This window comes from Microcaecilia unicolor, chromosome 5 (genome assembly GCF_901765095.1).
Source record: "Microcaecilia unicolor chromosome 5, aMicUni1.1, whole genome shotgun sequence".
NCBI classification, from domain to species: domain Eukaryota; kingdom Metazoa; phylum Chordata; class Amphibia; order Gymnophiona; family Siphonopidae; genus Microcaecilia; species Microcaecilia unicolor.
In genome coordinates, this window is record NC_044035.1 from 289866294 (window position 1) to 289885922 (window position 19629).

General features: G+C 41.3%; 1 protein-coding gene across 1 annotated transcript in view; it reads left to right on the top strand.

The window, feature by feature from the left end:
* NCAM2 (neural cell adhesion molecule 2) overlaps nucleotides 1–19629 on the top strand; it is a 351991-nt gene that overhangs the window by 32486 nt on the left and 299876 nt on the right. The window contains exons 3-4 of the mRNA XM_030205047.1: nucleotides 8243–8449; nucleotides 17615–17758. Of these exons, the coding sequence (XP_030060907.1) occupies nucleotides 8243–8449; nucleotides 17615–17758 (351 nt within the window). The remainder of the gene's footprint in view (nucleotides 1–8242; nucleotides 8450–17614; nucleotides 17759–19629) is intronic.

The following is a 19629-nucleotide window of genomic DNA, read 5'->3' on the forward strand; positions in this document are numbered from 1 at the left end:
TATAGTAACTAATGTAGTAAATTCTGGAATGAGTTGATAAAGAAATGAGTTTTTAGCAATTTTCAGAATTGTATGTAGTTAGGATGAAATCTAATAGATGAACTGACCTGAACCAGCAATGGTGTGCCAAAAACTATTCCTTATGTTTGAAAATTGGCTGGAACAAATACAACATGGCCTTCTGCTGTAGCATCTGGATTCTCCATGTGGGATGTCTGCTTGAGAAGTCTTGTCAGCATCAATGACTTGATGCAGCCTATCAAGAAGGCTGTTTACAAAGGGATATTCAACAGCATAGAAGTCTAGAAATCTAAGGTGCACTGCAGAGATAAAGAAACACAACTCTGCCTTTGTCATTTGGTTGAACTCTTAGCTCTGTTTGTGTGTTCTAGCCCTGCTGCTTGGCTCTGGCTTTTGCTTCACAGGTACCAGCCTCTGAGAGCTTACTGAGTTTGGGCCTTTCTTCAGGGCAGCACTTGAAGAATTACAGACTGTATCAGATTTACGCTTTTCTCCTGCAGTGTTGTTCACCTTAGTCACCTAACTGCTGGCTGCATATGACTTGCTATGAACTTAGCCAGCTTCTAGTCTGTATCAGGGGGCAACATCCCAAAGTGGAATGGGAAATGGCCAGGGGACAGTGTCTCATCATCCAATAAAAGGTTAAATGGTGGTTTAATTTAAATTCCTAAAATAGATGGGTTAGATAGCCGAAGCACTTAATTTGTGAAGTGTGTGGAAGAGGCAGATTGATACTTTGGTCCACGAGTTGTTTCACAAGTCAACATTTGTTAGTTGTGCAACAATAAATCTTTTTCCATGAACTGTTACCTAATAATGTTGCTGTCTTTCCTTCCATAATAAATTACCCATGCATGGACTCAATATTTCAGTTCCCTTAGTCTCAATGGAGAGCTGGAACTCAGGCCAAGGGGGAGAAGTGTATTTGTCCCCTAGCACAGCCATTGCTTCATCATTATTAACAACCTGCTGATAGGTGAATCTCTTCATAAAGGCAGTTAATAAGTCCCAATAAATAAATAAATACATAACCAAAATAAAATATCAGGAAAAGTAGAATTAGTAGAACCATTCTAAAGTAAAGTTTTTGTGTCCAAATCTTGTCCTTTTCCAATGCATAAGTCATCAAGGTTCCTCAGGATAGAGATCCCACACTGAGCATCCTCCAGCAAACTGTAGCATTAGATTATCAGCCAAAGCAGTTTACACAACACATTCTTTGCTATCCCTCCCAGAGGAGCCAGGTGGATGTTAAAATACTTTAGCAACAAGTGGAATGATCCTGGAATTAAGGTCTTTGCCTTTCTATTTCACTTTATGAATTTGATGTGAAAATTATGCAGACTGATTTAAAACCAAATCGATACAGGAAGCTAATAAAGCTTTCATCTTTACCAAAGCAGCTCAGATTAAATTCAATCCCCTCCCTCCCATTTACTAAGGGACCATTTAGTAAGTGCTGCATGCCATATTGGAGCTACCGCCAGCCCAACATAGGCACCGGTGGTAGTTCCAGCCCTAGCGCACCATTTCCCATGCTAGGAAAAATTGGCCAAAATGTTTTAGCACAGGAGTTACCCAGTGCTAATTGGGCAGAACCGCATACTATCCAGTTACCGCCACGTTAGCGCAGGAGCCATTACTGCCACCTCAATGGGTGGTGGTAAGTGCTTCCCCCACCCCACCCTACATGGCCGTGCCTATTTTCCGCTTTTTTTCCCTGATGCGGTAAAAAGGGCCTCAGCACATGGCAAAAATGGCCTCCACCACTAGCGCAGGGCCCTTTCTACCACAGCTTAGTAAAAAGGCCTCTAAATCATGCTAGTGACTGTCGGTGCACTAATGCTGACACAGCCAATCCACTTTGAATGACTGTGTCAGCATTGCCACTCAGCTTAGTAAACGGGGGAAAGTTTTTACTGAAGGCTTGGTAGAAACCACACTCTTGTAAACTGAAATGCAAATGTACCTCACCCAGAGTGTCTATGACTCATCAGACTGCCTCCATCAGTTTAGAGGTATTGTGCTCAACTGTAACCCTTCTCCTGCATTCTTCCTACTGGGCTGTTTGCACTTGTAGGAGAAAGATCAACTGAGAAGCAAAAACTTGTTGTTCTGACCCAGCACTGCCTGGTGCACTAACCTCATCCCAAATACCATCTGGAATAGGCAATTGGAGTGCATGGTAAGAGAGGCGGCTCCCAGGAATCGGAGGAGGGAAACACTGCTCAGGAATCAGCATAATGTTATGTGTCCTTATAAAAATGGAGAGCAATACAGGAGCTCACAACAAAGACATCTGGGTGTCTGCTAGGCAGGAATCTTGGTCTTCCGCCACAATACACTGAATTCATCATTTTTATTAGATACTGTCTCCATGGTTGAGGGAAAAATCTTTATTTCTAAAAATCATTCAACTGTTCCTTCCCACCAAATTAAGCATGACACTGAGAAAAAAAAATCAAATCACTTTATAAGTTTAAATGATTCAGCTGCTACTCTGAGGGAAAAAAAGTTTATTTTTTCATTTGAGGAGTGAAGGTAACAACGTGGACTGTCATTAAGATGTATTCTTTCACTGTTAAAACCCAGTTATTAGTAACTAGGGTTTGACAAAGTGCCTTAAGTTTTGGACTGCATGCACTATAATACAGGATTTTATTGTGTGGCAAGCTCAGAACTAACGTGGCAGCAAGAAGGGGCATTTCCACCATTTTCACATCTTGACCATATGTTAAAGTTGGCAGTAATATGAGGGTAGTATGCTGTTAATGGAGAGGCACTTAGGGCTAGATTCTATATTGGGTCCTTTTACTAAGGCGTGCTGAAAAATGGCTTGTGGTAGTGTAGGTGCAGGTTTTGGGTGTGTGTCGATCCAATTTTTAGCGCCTGTAAAAAAGGCCTTTTTAAACTTTTTGCCAGAAAAAGACGTGCGGCAAAATAAAAATTGCCTCACGTCCATTTTGGATCTGTGACCTTACCGCCAGCCATTGACCTAGCGGGAAAGTCTCATGCGGTAACTGGGCAGTAATGACCTATGCGTGGCAAATGTCATTTTGCACGTGTCTGATACGCGCATCTGAAAATACATTTTTTGGCTGCGCATATCGGACGTGCGCCAAATATAAAACTACCACAAGAGCCATGCGGTAGCCGGGTGGTAACTCCATTTTGACACACAATAGGCATGCGTAGACGCTTACATGGCTTAGTAAGAAGGGTCCCTATATATGATGCCTGAAAAATCTGTGCTGAAAAAAAATTTCCATGGATTATAGAATACACTGAGCGCCTGTCTGCATGACTACATTTAGTTGTAGGCTGTTATGCCAAGTAAAACTTGGTGTAAATCCCAACTCCTAAATTATGCACAGACCGGGTTTTTTCTATTCCAATGTGCATAAATTTCAGAAACAAACCTTTGGCAATGCTCCCTTTTCAACAATGCAACTTTGAATGTATGCACATCATATTGCAGAATATGCTTAGACAGTTGTGTGTCTAAATTCTAAGTTAGTGTCAAATTAGTGCCAGTTATGGGAAATGAGACTTGATATACTGCCTTCCTGTGATATTTACAACTACATTTAAAGCAGTTTACACATTATATACATGTACTTATTTGTACCAGGGACAATGGAGGGTTAGGTGACTTGCCCAGAGTCACAAGGAGCTGTAATGGGAATTGAACCCAGTTCCGCAGGATCAAAGTCTGCTGCACTAACCACTAGGCTACTCCTCCACTCCACTCCACTCCACATAATTGCTTGTTAAGTGGCAATTATCAACGCTGATTGGCTTGGAAATCTGGAATATGACCATATTTGTGCACACAAACCAGGGATTAGTGTCTCCTGTTTAGGAAGTGGTAAGTGCCTCATTGTGAACAGTGCACTCATTGTGAACAGTTGGTTAGAATGCAGTAACTCTAACACGTTAATTGCAGGGAGCACTGCACACCTGTTCTCCACCCATGTTCTGCCCAGTAAATCCTCCTAACCAAAAACTCTATTTTTGTACAATTTACCACGTGCTAATCGAGTTTTTGGCTGAAAAGGAAGTATAACACAACCTTGAATAGCTATTATAGCACACTAATCACATAATTCCACATATGGCATGAAAAATTGCACATACGAATTTGAACATGCGACCAAGTTACACATTTAATTTAATTGCATAATGAGCCAATCAACACTGAGAACTGGGTGCTAATAATCAGTTATCGGTGCTAAATGGCAATAATTGAAATTTATTGCCATTTAGCAGTTGCTATTCTATACAGATGTGCATGTACATTTTTACATGTGGATCCAAAAAGTGGGTGTGGTCATGGGAGGGGCTTAGGCAGGTCAAGGGCATTCATGGAATTTGCACACAGTGTTACAGAAATTAGGCAGACTTGTGCCTAATTTAGGAGGAAGGATTTATACCAGGTTTCAGTTGGTGTAAATTCTTGCATCCAAAACTGGGCATGGATCCTGGCGCCAAATGTTATTCTATATATGCAGAAGTTAGTCCATTAACTTTTGTTAACATCTAACACAGCTGTGTAAAAGGGCCCTAGGTTTCATTGTATTAAATGGGACTTATGCTAAAATAGCTTGAATTAGTAGTAAAATTACACAGCTTAACTATAGCCCACATTGATAACTATGCCCCTTATTCTTTTTCTTTTTCAAAATATGTTTTTCCCCCAAAGAAAACAGTGATAAAAAAACACTTTTGACACAAAATATTGAGGGCCTGATAATCAAAGCTAATTTTCTGGGTAGCAGGGCCATTAATTTTCAGTGGTTTTATTTGAATAATGCAACTGAAAATTATCTCTGACTGCCTTGTCAGTTTCAATGTAGTGCTAGGGCAGTCCAGGGCAGCTGAAAGTTATCCAGATACCAGTGATATTCAGCACTAGTATCCAGATAACTATCTAGTTAAGCCCCAATTTAACCAGATAGTTATCTGGATAGTGGCACAGAATATTTGCAGCACCTAAATAACTTTCAGCAACCAATATATCAGACAGCCAGGTACTGACCAGAGAACACAAATTAAGGCTTTGCAAATTGCTCAGACTTCAGTTGCCAGGGTTTTGACTGGCGGCAGACATTATGAGTATATTTATCTAATATAGGATTCAATTTAAGATTCTTTGTTTAATCTTTAAAATACTGATGCAACAGGTATGAAAAATTTTGGCTGTGAAACTTCATATTTATCAACCTACTTGATCGTTGAGATCAGAAGGTCAATTGTTTCTTGATGTTCCTTCTCATCATGTTATAAGATCTGATGAAGACAGAAACACATATTTTTGTATTGTGGGTCCTTTATACTAGAGAAATGAGAAAGATTTAGGACTTCAGAGACTTTAAAAAATAACTTTTTCCCCAAGCATTTAGAGGGGGTATTGAATGACATCTTAGCTCCTTTTTAGGATATGTCTCGTTTTATTAAGAAAGAATGGCTGGTAACATATCCTTTGTATGTTAATTAATATAAGGTGTTTTATTTGTTTATTTGTAATCCATTAAGAACCTTGGCTTAAGCGGAATAAAGGTTTTAAAAAAATATAAATAGTATTGTATATCTGTACTCAGTGTTTGAATTCCTTGCTAAGTATAGTATTTATATCGCTGACCATCTTCTGACACAAATCGGGAGATGGCCAGCCATCTCCTGAAGCAGGCGAAATCGGTATAATTGAAAGCCGATTTTGGCCCGCTCCAACTGCTTTCCGTCGCAGAGCCGGCCAAAGTTAAAGGGGGTGTTTCTCAAGGGTATGGGAGGTGGGACAGGGGCGATGTTAAGACATGGCCGGCTTCAGCTCATAATGGAAAAAAGAAGGCCGGCTCTGAGGAGCATTTCGCCGGCTTCACTTGGTCCATTTTTTTAGGACCAAGTCTCAAAAAAGTGCCCCAATTGACCAGATGACCACTGGAAGGAATTGGGGATCACCTCCCCTTACTTCCCCAGTGGTCACCAACCCCCTCCCACCCCCAAAAAAACCCAACAAAAAAATATTTTTTGCCAGCCTCTATGCCAGCCTGAAATGTCATACCCAGGCTCCCTGACAGCAGTATGCAGGTCCCTGGAGCAGTGCACTTCAGGCAGGTGGACCCAGGCCCATGCCCCCCTACCTGTTACACTTGTGGTGGTAAATGGGAGCCCTCCAACCCCCCCCCCCAAAAAAAAAACCCACTGTACCCACATCTAGGTGCCCCCTTCACCCATAAGGGCTATGGTAATGGTGCAGAGTTGTGGGGAGTAGATTTTTTTTTTGGGGGGGGGGGATTTGGGGACTCAGCACCTAAGGCAAGGGAGCTATGCACCTGGGAGCTATTTTTATTTTTAATTTTTAGAAGTGCCCCCCTAGAGTGTCTGGTTGGTGTCCTGGCATGTTAGGGGGGCCAGTGCACTAAAAATGCTGGCTTCTCCCACAACCAAATGCCTTGGATTTGGCCAGGTTTGAGATCGCCGGCATTAGTTTCCATTATCGGCGAAAACCAATGCCAGTCATCTCAAAACCGGCCATATTTGACATTTGGCTGGCCCCAACTGTATTATCGAAATGAAAGATGGCTGGCCATCTTTTTCGATAATATGGTTTGGGACTGCTTTTTGCGGTGCCAGCCAAATAGATGGCCGGCCATCTATATAGCCAGCGCCGTTCGATTATACCCCTCCACGTTATCAGTTTCACACCTCTATTACAAGTAGATCACCATGATAATATCAGCAGCACATATATGTATATGTTTGTGGTCAGACATATGACTGAAATAGCTGATGGTATGTTGGTTTTATTCAGTTTTTAAGAGCACCATTTAATATAAATATATAGAACAAAACTGAATGTGTAAGGAGTTTGACATAATAACAATAATATTATGGGCATTTATTGTCCACTTAACCAGAGGCATTCAAGGCAGATTACAATAAGAAAAGCTAGAAGAACAATTACAAGTTACATAGTAACATAGTAGATGACGGCAGAAAAAGACCTGCACGGTCCATCCAGTCTGCCCAAGAAGATAAATTCATATGTGCTACTTTTTTATTTGTACTGTCCTCTTCAGGGCACAGACCATATAAGTCTGGCCAGCCCTATCCCCGCCTCCCAACCACCAACCCCGCCTCCCACCACCAGCTCTGGCATAGACCGTATAAGTTTGCCCAGCACTATCCCTGCCTCCCACCACCGGCTCTGGCACAGACCATATAAGTCTGCCCAGCACTATCCCCGCCGCCCAACCACCTGCCCCGGCACAGACCGTATAAGTCTGCCCAGCACTAGTCCCGCCTCCCAACCACCAGCCCCGGCACAGACCATATAAGTCTGCCCAGCACTAGCCCCGCCTCCCAACCACCAGCTCTGCCACCCATTCTAGGCTAAGCTCCTGAGGATCCCTTCCTTCTGCACAGGATTACTTTATGTTTATCCCATGCATGTTTGAATTCCGTTACCGTTTTCATCTCCACCACCTCCCGCGGGAGGGCATTCCAAGCATCCACCATCCTCTCCGTGAAAAATACTTCCTGACATTCTTCTTGAGTCTGCCCCCCCTTCAATCTCATTTCATGCCCTCTCGTTCTACCGCCTTCCCATCTCCGGAAAAGGTTTGTTTGCGGATTTGTTTAAGTGTTGTTATCAATGGTGATTAGCTTGTTAAGCCAATTAATTTATGTGTGTTATTATAGAATACACCTGGATTTTGGTGTGGATCTTTAGATCCGTTATATAGAATCCAGTAGTTTAAGTGTAATGCATTAGCTGGTTAACACTTTCATGCCTATTTTCCAACCATAACATGCCCTCTTCTACAAATATTTGTATAAAAATCAGTAATGTGTGGGTTAATGCACACAAACAGGTGAAATTCTGCTGCTGTAGCCTGTTTGTGCTCATTAACCACATGTGGAGGGCTTAATGCCATTTAGTAAAGGGGCCCTAAAGTGAGAAGTACTGAAAGATTAAGCAACAAGATTATACATTTCTCCTACACTAATGGTTGTTGATTAAGACATATACAAGCAAGTAGCATAATTAGCCAATCACCAGTATGCCTCTTTCTTAATTGTTCCCTTATGAAAATACATTTGAAACAGCCATGCTTTCAGTTGGCATCTAATAGTCATCATTTGATTTCAATGATTTAGGAAGTAAATTAATAAGTGTAAGTGAATAAAACTCTTTCCTGTTTATATTCTGTTTTTATAGCTGTTGGAGATCCTGAGAGTATTGACTGGTATAATCCACAAGGCGAGAAGATCATTTCTACTCAGAGAGTGGTGGTTCTTAAAGAGGGAGTTAGATCACGCCTAACAATTTACAATGCAAATATAGAAGATGCTGGGATATATCGGTGTCAAGCTACAGATTCTAAAGGACAAATGCAAGAAGCTACAGTGGTTCTGGAAATGTACCGTAAGTGGACTAACATTGGAGAAATAGAATGTATTTCATTCATGTGTTTCTAATAGGAAAATGTGAATTACTGAATGTAGAATGTTCAGTACAGGTTGTTACATCATAACATCATAGATCTTCCCTTTCCAACATTCTCAGTCTCAACCAAAAATATCCACTTAATAATAGGGCAATATTCAAAAGGTCAAACGATTTGTCAATGATATTAGGAATTGCCCGGGCAGATGTTTAGCTTTAAAAGCTTTTGAAACATCTCACTCCCTCCTCCCAGTCAGCATTTTTTTCTTCCCATGTGTTGGCTGCTAAACATTTAGCTAGACAGATAGAAGCAGTCAGAAACAGTCAGTAAGGATGGTTATAGTTTAGCCAAATAGCACTTAAGTGCTGTCGAGCAAACTTTAATTGAATAGTCTTGTCATAGGGGAAGGAGGCTGTGTAAAGCTATCCATATAACTTAATCCCAATAATGTTAACCAGATGTTTTCAGTCCTGCTGAATATCTGCTTTAAGTTATTTGGATAATTTTTTTCTGGATAACTTTACAATTTACCAGATTGTGGAATACTGGCTCAAATGCTATTGAGGCCTCACTTATGAAGTGAGCTATACAAATTTGACAGAAGATATATCCAATGAAATGTTGAGTCTCTCTTAAAAGGTATTGCTGATCTGTATCATATATTTATTCAATTTCATTTCATTTATTTATAGCCTGCCTTTATCTAAGGCTGGTAACAGCATAACACACATAATTTCAAAGACATGACAGTACAGACTATTCAGAAACGCAGTGGCATCAGTTCAGCATAAATACTACAACATCAATGCAAAAGCAACATTAGGAATTAATAAGGTGGTCTAACAGATAACACTTCAACATTTGCTTAAATGATACAGGATACTGCTGAGATTTCAAACCAAAGGTAGCTTATTCCATGCTTGAGGTCCGGCTACAGAAAGAGTGCCAGTTCTGGTAATTTGTAATCACAAATGCCTCAAATCAGCTGTTGAAAGTAAACCAGCATGAGCAGAATCCAGTGCCCTAGAATGGTACATAGCGCCGGAAAGCAGTATGCAAATAGCAGAGGGAGTCATGTTTCAATCCTTGATGAACCAATAACAGTAGTCTCAGCAATTCAGTTTCACATATAAGCAGATGTAATAATGAAACAGTGTGTAAATGGCAAATGAGGCTTGCACACATTTTAGTAGTTGCAATTAGAGATTGGCAGATAATATAGAAAAAAAAGGAATAAGCAATTTGATCTAGCTTTATAGTAAACTGTGTCAATGTTAATTTTAATTTTTCTCTCTCAAAGTAAATCACACAAAAGATTTCCACAACAGTCAAGTTCTGCTTATAAATACTCTTTACAATAAATGTAAGAATAGAATGTTTTGTTATGAGTCCATGTTGATAAAATATATCAGTACAACAGCTAGACAAAGCCAGTGTAACATATCTAAGCATAAGAATTGGAACACCAGGTGTGAAAAACTGCTCAGAAGTCATGCAATTGATTCAGTATCATCCTGTGTTTGGGCAGTAATACCCTGATGCACATGCAGTTGCAGTGTTGGGTGGGCAAGGGGGGTCAGGATGCACAGCCAACCCCTCCCCACCACCAAATGATATGAGTGCTAATGCTGACTTGACCCACCTTGCCCCACACCCAATATGACCTGCCTACAATTTGCCCTTCCCCCAAGTAAGAAGGCAAACTACACCAATAGATGTCTACAAATGATTTAGACTTGAAAAAATATATACATATTTTTGTGTGGTTTAGTCATGTAAAGCTGGCTGTTCACAACAAAAATCATATCATACCAGAAAACTTGATATTTCTTGGGCACATTTCACTACATTGTCATATTGTTTACGTCACAGTCTGCTGATAGTCTCTGCAGTAATTTTGGTGTAATTCCAATAGCATTATTCAAAATGGTTCCTTCAGTTATCTTGCCCATATAAATGCCTTGACTTTGCTGGTGATAATAACTTGACAGGATCTGTATGCTTTTAGGTAGAATCAGATCACTGAGCCTGTTTACAAAGTGAATTGACAGGCCAATATGTATGCAGGTAAACATGGGGACCCTTTCTTTCCTTTTCCCGCTTTGATCATATGGAATGCCAAACATTCTGCCTAATAGAAAATGACAAATTCTGAAGCTACTCACAGAAACCCCCCCCCCCCCCCAAAAAAAAAAAAAAAAAAAGAATGGTACTTCTGCTTTGAGGTGATGTGAGAAAGTCAGTACCTAAGCATGTTTAGGGCTTGTGGTATATTGACTGACACCCACACAGAAGACTTTGTGTATGTGTTTGGGGTGGGGGGAGCTGTTCTCTAAATGGGAGTGAAATGTTTGGCACTCAGCATACCCCATCATGGTACGTATTCTATAACAGCATCCATATGCCGAGATGCCATCATAGAATACTAGTTTAAGTACAAAAATATGTGCAGAATGTTAGGCACAGTTATACCAAGTCAGTGGCAGACTTGAGTGCGCCTGAATGATACAGATCACTCACATAACTTACATTATTCTTTAAATTCCGTGAGTATGTGGGAGACACGCCCATGTCTCTTCATACACTGCCCACATGTTTGTCTCTTTACAGTTACATACTAAAGCACTTACATGCTATTCTATAAAATAGCACAAAGTGGGCTAAATTCAGTAAATGACATTGAGAAAAATGAGCGCTTAAACGCTATTCTAGAAATGGTTCTCCAAGTTGGGTGCTATTTATAGAATAGCACTTAGTGCTGGGATCCATGTCCAGTTTTGGGTGTGAGGATTTACACCAACAGAAACCTGGTGTAAATGTGTGTGCCCAAATTAGGAGCAAATCTGCCATATTCTATAACACTGTGCGCAAATTCTAGGAATGCCCTTGACCTGCCAATGCCCACGCCCCCTTTTTGAATTCACGTGTAAAACTTTATGCACACATCTTTATAGAATACTGACTATGAAGATACATGTGTAAATGCAAATTGTTGCCAAGTAGTGCCAATAATTGACCAACTATTGGCGCTAACTGGCTCATTAGTCAATTAAATTGTGGATGCAGATTGGCTGTACACAATTTTGGGTGCCATATATTGTGTTTATTAGAGTGTACATATGCATGTAAGAGACAATTATCTCAGCACTTGTGTGTATGGCATATTTATCTACACATACATTCACTATAGGATTGTCTATGGGAGAACAGTTTTGTGAATCGGGCCAAAAATTTCTTACCTTCTCCTTAAGCAAATCAGTTTCAAGTTTAGAACAATTAGGTCTGAAGCCCACTGTAAAAGTCATTGATTCATTTCCTTTTCCATTGAACAATAAAATAAATTGTCATATATTTATCTCATATCTTGAAGGCAGTGCTGCTGGAATGATTGGCCAGAAGCAGAGTTCAGGTATCCAGATTTGTAGTATAATACATAGGAAGCTCTATTCTGCATAGGCCATCTAGATGAAAAAAGGATGCTCAAATTGGGACATTCACAGTTTTTGAGGTATTTTATAAAGGCTTATTGAATATGGAGCCTTTTGTAAAATATGAATATGGATGCATAGTAGTATAAACAACATGTATGTGCTGGAACATACAGCAGGGACATCCATTTTACAAGAACGTATATAGAAGGATTGAATTCATGCAGCATGTTACATGTATAAGGGACAGTATTTACACATGTGAAGTGCCCATAAATACATGTTTAAGTGACAAATTGTTTAAAGCAACACATACAATAGGGGCCAATTGAAGAGCTGAGTTGTAAAATTCTAATGTTTGGATTTTTCAGGTAGTTTACAAGGCTGAAAAAATAAGCACAGTTGCCTTTCACCCTGAAAAAAAAAAAACAGGTTCAAAGGAACAGTTTGCCTACACATAATGCATGATTCAGAGGCCATTTCTTAAAAATACACATGTACAATGGGACATATACATACAGGGTGAGGCAAAAAAAAATAACTCCCTATATTTTTTTTTTTTGCAGTTTTGCAGTTTTCACAGCAACGGCTTTGAGTTTCAAAAAAAAATTATATACTTATTTAATCATCATACTTTCACTATTAAACAATATGTGAAGGGGCATTTTTGATATGACATCCAAATGGCAAAATAAACATTTATTGGAAAACGTTCACCAGAAGACCATAATGGAACAAAGAACTAAACGTTTTCTGATATTTGAAAATACAAAAAAAAAGTTTTAAAAAAGGACACACCAAATATGTCATAGATATTTGGGGATAAATGTTTCTGCCAATCAAAAATACACTATGCAAAAAATGCAATGGAGGTACAGAACCCTCGTCAAGAGAAGGTCTGCGGCAATGGCAGAACATTCCGTCCACCTGCAAAATGTGGAGGAGGGGTTAAGATGGCACACCTTAACGCTGAAAGGCTGGTTATCAGGGACCATGTCCCAATAATTTCACAGGGTGTAACAATTGTGGACTGGTCTGGGGACACTCCGTTTGCTGGGTGGAGAGTCCCTGTATCTGTCATGTTTAGGTGCCTTCATTTCCCCCCCCCCCCCCCCCCGCCAGGCCCATCACCTCACTGTCTCAATTTCTACTTTCCACATCTCACTGTACCCTCCATACCCCATCCACAATCCTTCCTTCTGTACCCACATGGCTGTATGGCACTCTGGCCTCTGAGATTCACAGAGCACCATACCCCTAGGCTCCTGCAGTATTGGATGCAGAGGCATACATCTTTAGGTTGCCTAACAATGTCGTTCCTCATCAGCTGTGTTCTAGAAGTGCACATGGAGGGGCACGTTCAGGAAGGCTGCAGCATACATCCAGGTTAGTTGGTGCAACAGACACATTTCCTCTACTTTCTCAATGCAGACAAGGACACAGAGTCCGATGGTGATCCTGGAACCAGCAGCCAGCAGGCAGGGCAGCCACATCAGGACAAGGGGGTGAATTGGTGGCATCTGAGGGCACATGGGAGGGCACCGTGGGAGAGGAAGGGCACCCAGATGACAACAACCAAGAGCCACCAGCAGGGGGTGAAGAGCAGGAGCAATTAGTGGTGTAACCCCCCCCCCCCCCCCCCGCAGCACATTCAGATGGTCTAATAGAGGCAGAGGAGGTACGGCTGGCAGTGGACTATAGAGGACTCTACCACCACAAGTAGCAGGTTCTGCAACTAGCCAACAAACTGCTTGCATAGAATTTGCAGCTGGCAGACTACAAGCAGCAGAAACTACAGCTGCTGCAGGAGGGGTTGAAGCACACAGAGAATGCACAGAGCTGCTACAGAGCATGCAGCAGGAGAGCTGGGAGGCAGCCCATAATATATTCCAGCAGCTTCTGGGGACTTGGTGGGATCTCCAGGATTACACAGCAGCCTTGTCAAACATACTGCTGACACAGCAAGCACCTAAGCCTCAACCTGAAACCAATAAGGCCACCAGTCCTGCACTAACACCCTCCACACCAGCTGCAAGTACCACCAGTGACCACACAGCCCAACCAAGCTTTGCTGCACCTACCTCAGGTACTGGGCTACAACCACCCTCAAAACGTCCAAGGATGGGACCCACAGCACCCCAGGCCAGTGGGACAGCTGAGAGGTCAGGTTCCTCAGGGCCAGCACATGCTTCCTTGCTGGGTGCTGGGCTCATCAGTAGATCTGATCCAGACAATCAAGTGGCCTGATTTTCAGGGTACAGCAGAGGCAGCAGGATGGAGTGATGGGACTGAGGACAGTGAGGACAGTGGGAGCACCACAGGGAAGGACTCTGACACACTTTCTGCTCTCACTAGGGCTGGACCATTGCTATCAACTTGGGGGATTGACAGAGGTGGATCCAAGAGAGGATGGGAGGGAAGGGGAGAGGTAAGTAATGCTGTAGTTCACCTAATTGCCATGCTAATGTGATGTAGGCTAGGGGGCTAAGGGGAGGTATGTGTGTGTGTGCGTGTATGCAGAGGAGGTCTGTGTGCTAGGGAGGGAGTTGTGTGCAGGGCAGAGGGGAAGGTGAGGGGTTGTTTGCTGGGGAAGGGTGTGTGTGTGTGCAGGAGGAGAGAGGTAGTGGTGGTGGTGATGGTGGGCGATGTTAGAGGTGTTATGCACAAATAAATTCTACACTTATCTTTACTGGAAATTTATCTTAATGAGTCCTTGTAACAGACCCCCAGATGGTGGGCTCCCTTGTCAGCTCTGTGTGCAGGGGGGGGAAGGGGGTTCCTCATCCTCTGGGTCTAATGGCTGCTGCTGTGGATGTTGTTCCTCCTCTGGCAGGGTCTGTCTTCTGGCAGGGCCTGCAGTAGGGTGTTCCCCTCTAGAATGGTCCAGACAGTGGAATCTATTCATGAGCTGGTCAAAGATGTGTTCTGTGATGGTGTGGATGCCTTTATGCCTCTTGTTGTACTCCTCCACCTCATTTTGGAGGTGGGCTATGGAATTCATGAGCCAGGCTCACCGGGGGTAGCCTCTGTCACCTATGGAGGGAAGCAGAATCACAGACATGTGTGAGAATTGACTGGCATGTGACCTTGTGGGTTGTGGGGGCATTTAGAGTGAGGGAGTGTGTTGAAGGTTAGGAGGGGGAGGAGTGTAGGGTTTGTGAACCCCTTACTGCTTACCTACCAGCCAACCACTGGTGATTTCCCATCGGTCAAACCTGCTGTAGATTCCTGAATGCTGAAGAATGTAGGCATCATGGGTGGAGCCTATGTAGCAGGCACACACATCCACAGTCTCCCTCTGGGCATTACACATGACTTCCATGTTTATAAATGATGTTCTGTTTCTGTAGAACATCATTTGCCCTGGGGTGGGGGTTCTGAATGCAACATGTATGCAGTCGATAATGCCTATGACTGAAGGGAAGTGGTCTATGGCATAGAACTGAGCCATGTTGTTCTGAAGTGCCTAAGCGGTAATGGGGAAAGTAATGCAGTCAGAGATGTGGGTGATGAAGACATTGAGGAACTGGATAAGGCAGTTGGAGATGGTGGACTGGGTGAGACATGCATTGACTGCTAGCACTGACTGGAAGGTACAGTGGCCAGAAAGGCAAGGGAGGCAGTAACCTTCAGGTGGACTGGCACAGGTTTATTCCACTATGTCCTGAGCTGGATGAGGGGTTGGAGCTGGTCGCAGATGTGCTGTATGGTAGCCCTGTCAGAATGGAACTTAGACATTCCTAGTCAGTGAGGTCCAGGAAGAAGGTGCAGGACCTGAAGACTCTCTGATAAGGATATCTCCTCTGGGGCCTCCCCTCCAAACTCACATCCATTTCCAGCAAGACGTGAGCCACCAAAGCATTCAGTATATCCATGACCTCAGAAACACCACTGAGCACACCTCTACCTCCTGCACCTCATGAAACCCGGTACCAGCCCTCACACTAGCACACAGTCATGAGACACACACCATCTGCCCAAAACACTCTCCTTACACCAACAAACAATCCAGACACACAGAGCAGCCGCACAAAGCACTCACTCTCCCAGGAACAGCACACCGCCCTCACATAAACAGCAGTAGCAGCACTGATAACAATGACATACTGGGAGTGGTCAAACAGAGGAACAATAAGAGACAGAGCACAAGCAGGTAGAGAGTTATAATGGAGGTGTGGGAGTTTGTGGACAGTGAGGGTTTGGAAGAGGGAAGGGGGCAAGATACAGAGAAAGGAATGGGTGTGGCTGGGGGGCTAGCTGGTGTGGGCAAGGACTTGAGGAGGTGAGACACAGAGGAGGCAACAACTCTCCACTTCTTCTCACAAACGACCACTTCCACCTCTCCGCTCTCCAACACAGCAAAATCACAAATGGGTCTAAAGACAGGTTTGGCCTTACCAAGACACTTTTAAAGCAGGTCTTATTTCAGATATTTTTCTTCCCACCCCTAGGAAGTAACGTTGCTTTTCATTATGAGCAGAAAATGTTCATCACATAACACCGTTCATGTCACGCCCACAGAAGGCTCCTTCTGGGAGCATTTTCTTTTAAGCGACTAGTGGACTTGAATGATCTTTTCTTTGTTTGATTATAAGCTTTAGACTTTTTGCTGTGAGAAAAAAAACTATATCTGCCTATTATGTCATTTTTTAAACTTTTTTCTGTTTTCAAAAATGAGCCCCTTAATTATCTTAAGCTATGTTGATGCTACAAGCGATGTTTGGATGTTAAAAACTTTTGAGCTAAAACACAGTAAAATGACATCAAATGATACCATTAACAATGTATCAGAATTTTGCACACTGTGAATGATCAAAGTGTCCACCCTCAGCTTTAACACAGGTTTTTGGTCACTTTGGGAAGTTTTTAATAGCTTTTGCTCTGAAACCTTGTTAATGCAGTGTCTGGATTCTCATTTTGTCTGTTACCGACACTTTGCCCTTGATTGCCGTTCAAAACTGAATAATTTAAAGAAATTATTTGTAAATTATCATATTATCAAATATGATAATTATTCTCATTCAGATTATTGTTTACAGAAGTCTATGTCACTGTGACGTCATTAACAGTAATCTGGCACCCCGTTTGTTTTAGGGTTTGTTTGTTTTTTCAAATAATGGTAGTTTTACAGTGCAACCATTTTTGAATGTGCAAAAAATCGTTGGGTGGTCATGCTAAAAAGTCTGTAACTTCGCTGTGTTTAAAAAAATAATTTCCATTAAGCACATAAATGTAGATAGTAACAAAAAATAAAACTGTAAAATTTCACATTGAAAATTCCAAGTAGTTGCTGAGAAAACAGCAAAAAACTAGGGATTACTTTTTTTTTGTCTCACCCTGTAGATTTTAAGTCTGTATTGCAGCCCTTTGAAATCTGTTTATGTTGTAGATATATACATGTACATGGCAACTTTTCTAAAATTGCTATTTATACTTGAATGACCATTTAAGTGTATACGCTAGCATTTTACACATGTGAATGCCACATAACTCTTCTTAAATGATCTCTACAATGTTAATTCTACATTCTAGGATTTTGGATGTTGCAGGAGCCACTAATTTTTATCCATACAAAAATTCTTTGAAACTTGCAAATATGTTTGTGGCTTCTATTTCTATTTTTAATGATGATTTCAGTTTTGTTGCCTCTGATTTTGAAGTTAATGAGGAGAGGCAGGATGCTTATCATGCTTTGTATCTTATCTTGTGTCACAGAAAAGCTCACATTCAAAGATGTGAAGTCTCCTCAGGAATTCCGAAAAGGGGAAGATGCAGAGGTGGTTTGCCATGTCAGCAGCTCCCCGGCACCCCTGGTCAGCTGGCTATATAACACAGAGGATATCACTACTATTGCTGACAGTTAGTATTTTGGTAATATTTTAATCTGTGGTTTTTGAGAATTGAACAATACCAAATGAGTTATACAACAGATAAAGGATGACACTAAGGTCATTAAACCAGCAAGCATCTATTACATTATTAGCTTTCCTCTTTCTTAGTTTAAGTTGTATTATAATTATTATTGCATTTTATTTGTCTAATAATCACGGAGGTTCCTTTGATAATAACATACATTTTATTTTAAAGTCTATGTACTTTGTTTAACTTAAGCTGATACAGGCATTGAATTCAAAGATTCTTCACTCAGGAATGAAGTGCTTTGTGATGGAGCTTAGCTCTTCTGCTATTATAAGACAACTGATGGCTTAGTAATAGGGCCAGTTAAGCATCCTTTCCCTATTGCTTATAGATGACTGTGTACATCCAGGGGAAGGGGATTTGTCCTGTTTGTTTTCACAGTGTTTTGCTATTTAAAAGGAAAACAAAAAATCTAGAATAATTTGAGATCTGACATTTAAAAGTTAATTTACTGTTATGTTGCAGGAACAACATTTATTGGTAGGTAGTAGAAACCAATTCCAGTTTAGAAAACCTGTTTCCTCTTCTAAGCACATACAGTGCTTGATTATAGAAGATGGATTGCTTTAAACACTAAGCAGCATTTCAAAATGAAACTGGATGATCAATTCTGCATATAGTCTATATTCTATTTAATATCTCTCTTTTTATATTAGTATACATCACATTTAGTGGTACTATTTTCTCTATCTTTTATGTGAACTTCTTATTGATTTCTTAAAGTGTGTATGCTTTTTTGTAAATAATGTTATTGTTTTGACTGTCTTTTTATGTTCTCAGTTGCTCCTGTTTTGTCTTTGCATTGATTTTGCAACTCAAAGGAGTGTATCAAAGGAGTGTACTCTCCTTGTTTTTGTGTGTTTCTGGATAAGATGGAAGACATTTTGATGGGTTGTTTCTACGTGTCTGCAATATTCAGTCATCCACAAAGCACATTACTTTATATAGGGGGGCTTTTTCAAAGCGGTAGTACTTCTGGCTGCGCTCCAGAATTTTTTTCCCTTTCGTGGTGTTAAACCAGCGGTAATTGGGCCTCACCGTGCACTACCCAGTTACCACCAGGTTACTGTGAGAGCCCTTATCACCACCTCAATGGGTGGCAGTAAGTGCTCCCCCCCACATGTCCATGCAGTAAGAGTTACCTTACCACATGGCCATTTTTGAGGGGACATTTTACCGACTCTGGTAAAAAGGACCTTAGCACATGGGGAAAATGGCCTCTGCAGCTACCACAGGGCCCTTTTTCCCACAGCTTAGTAAAAGGATCCCATAGATAAAAACACATCTGCATATTCAGCAGGCTTGCATGTTTAAGTCAGATAGCTTAAAATACACACATAACTTTATATGGATAATTTTGCTATGTATCATTATGCCTGTTTTTACTGAAGCCAGAATTAGCTTTTTAATCTATACTACATGTATAATTTAAAGCTACATCCAATTCTCCACCTATGAGTTTACATTCTGGAATTGATACATTCCCTGGTCAGGTTATTTTTGTTTGTTTGTTTGCTTGTTTTAATGCATACAGTCAGAACCTGCTGCTGACTGCAAAGGTATTTGTGAACATCAGACCGATAGTGATTTGTGCCACAGTAGAGTTTAACTACACAGTTACGTGCAATGTTACCTGCTTAACACTAATGTGGATGTAACTTACAATTTCAAGTTTTGAGCTCTTTTAGCAGTCTGTCTCTGGCAGTAAATGATGCAAGATTATTGTTCTCTTGAATGTCTTTTGAAAGCTATACAATTATAGCAATGATATTTGGCATACTAACAGATATAGCATCAAGACATTGCAGGAA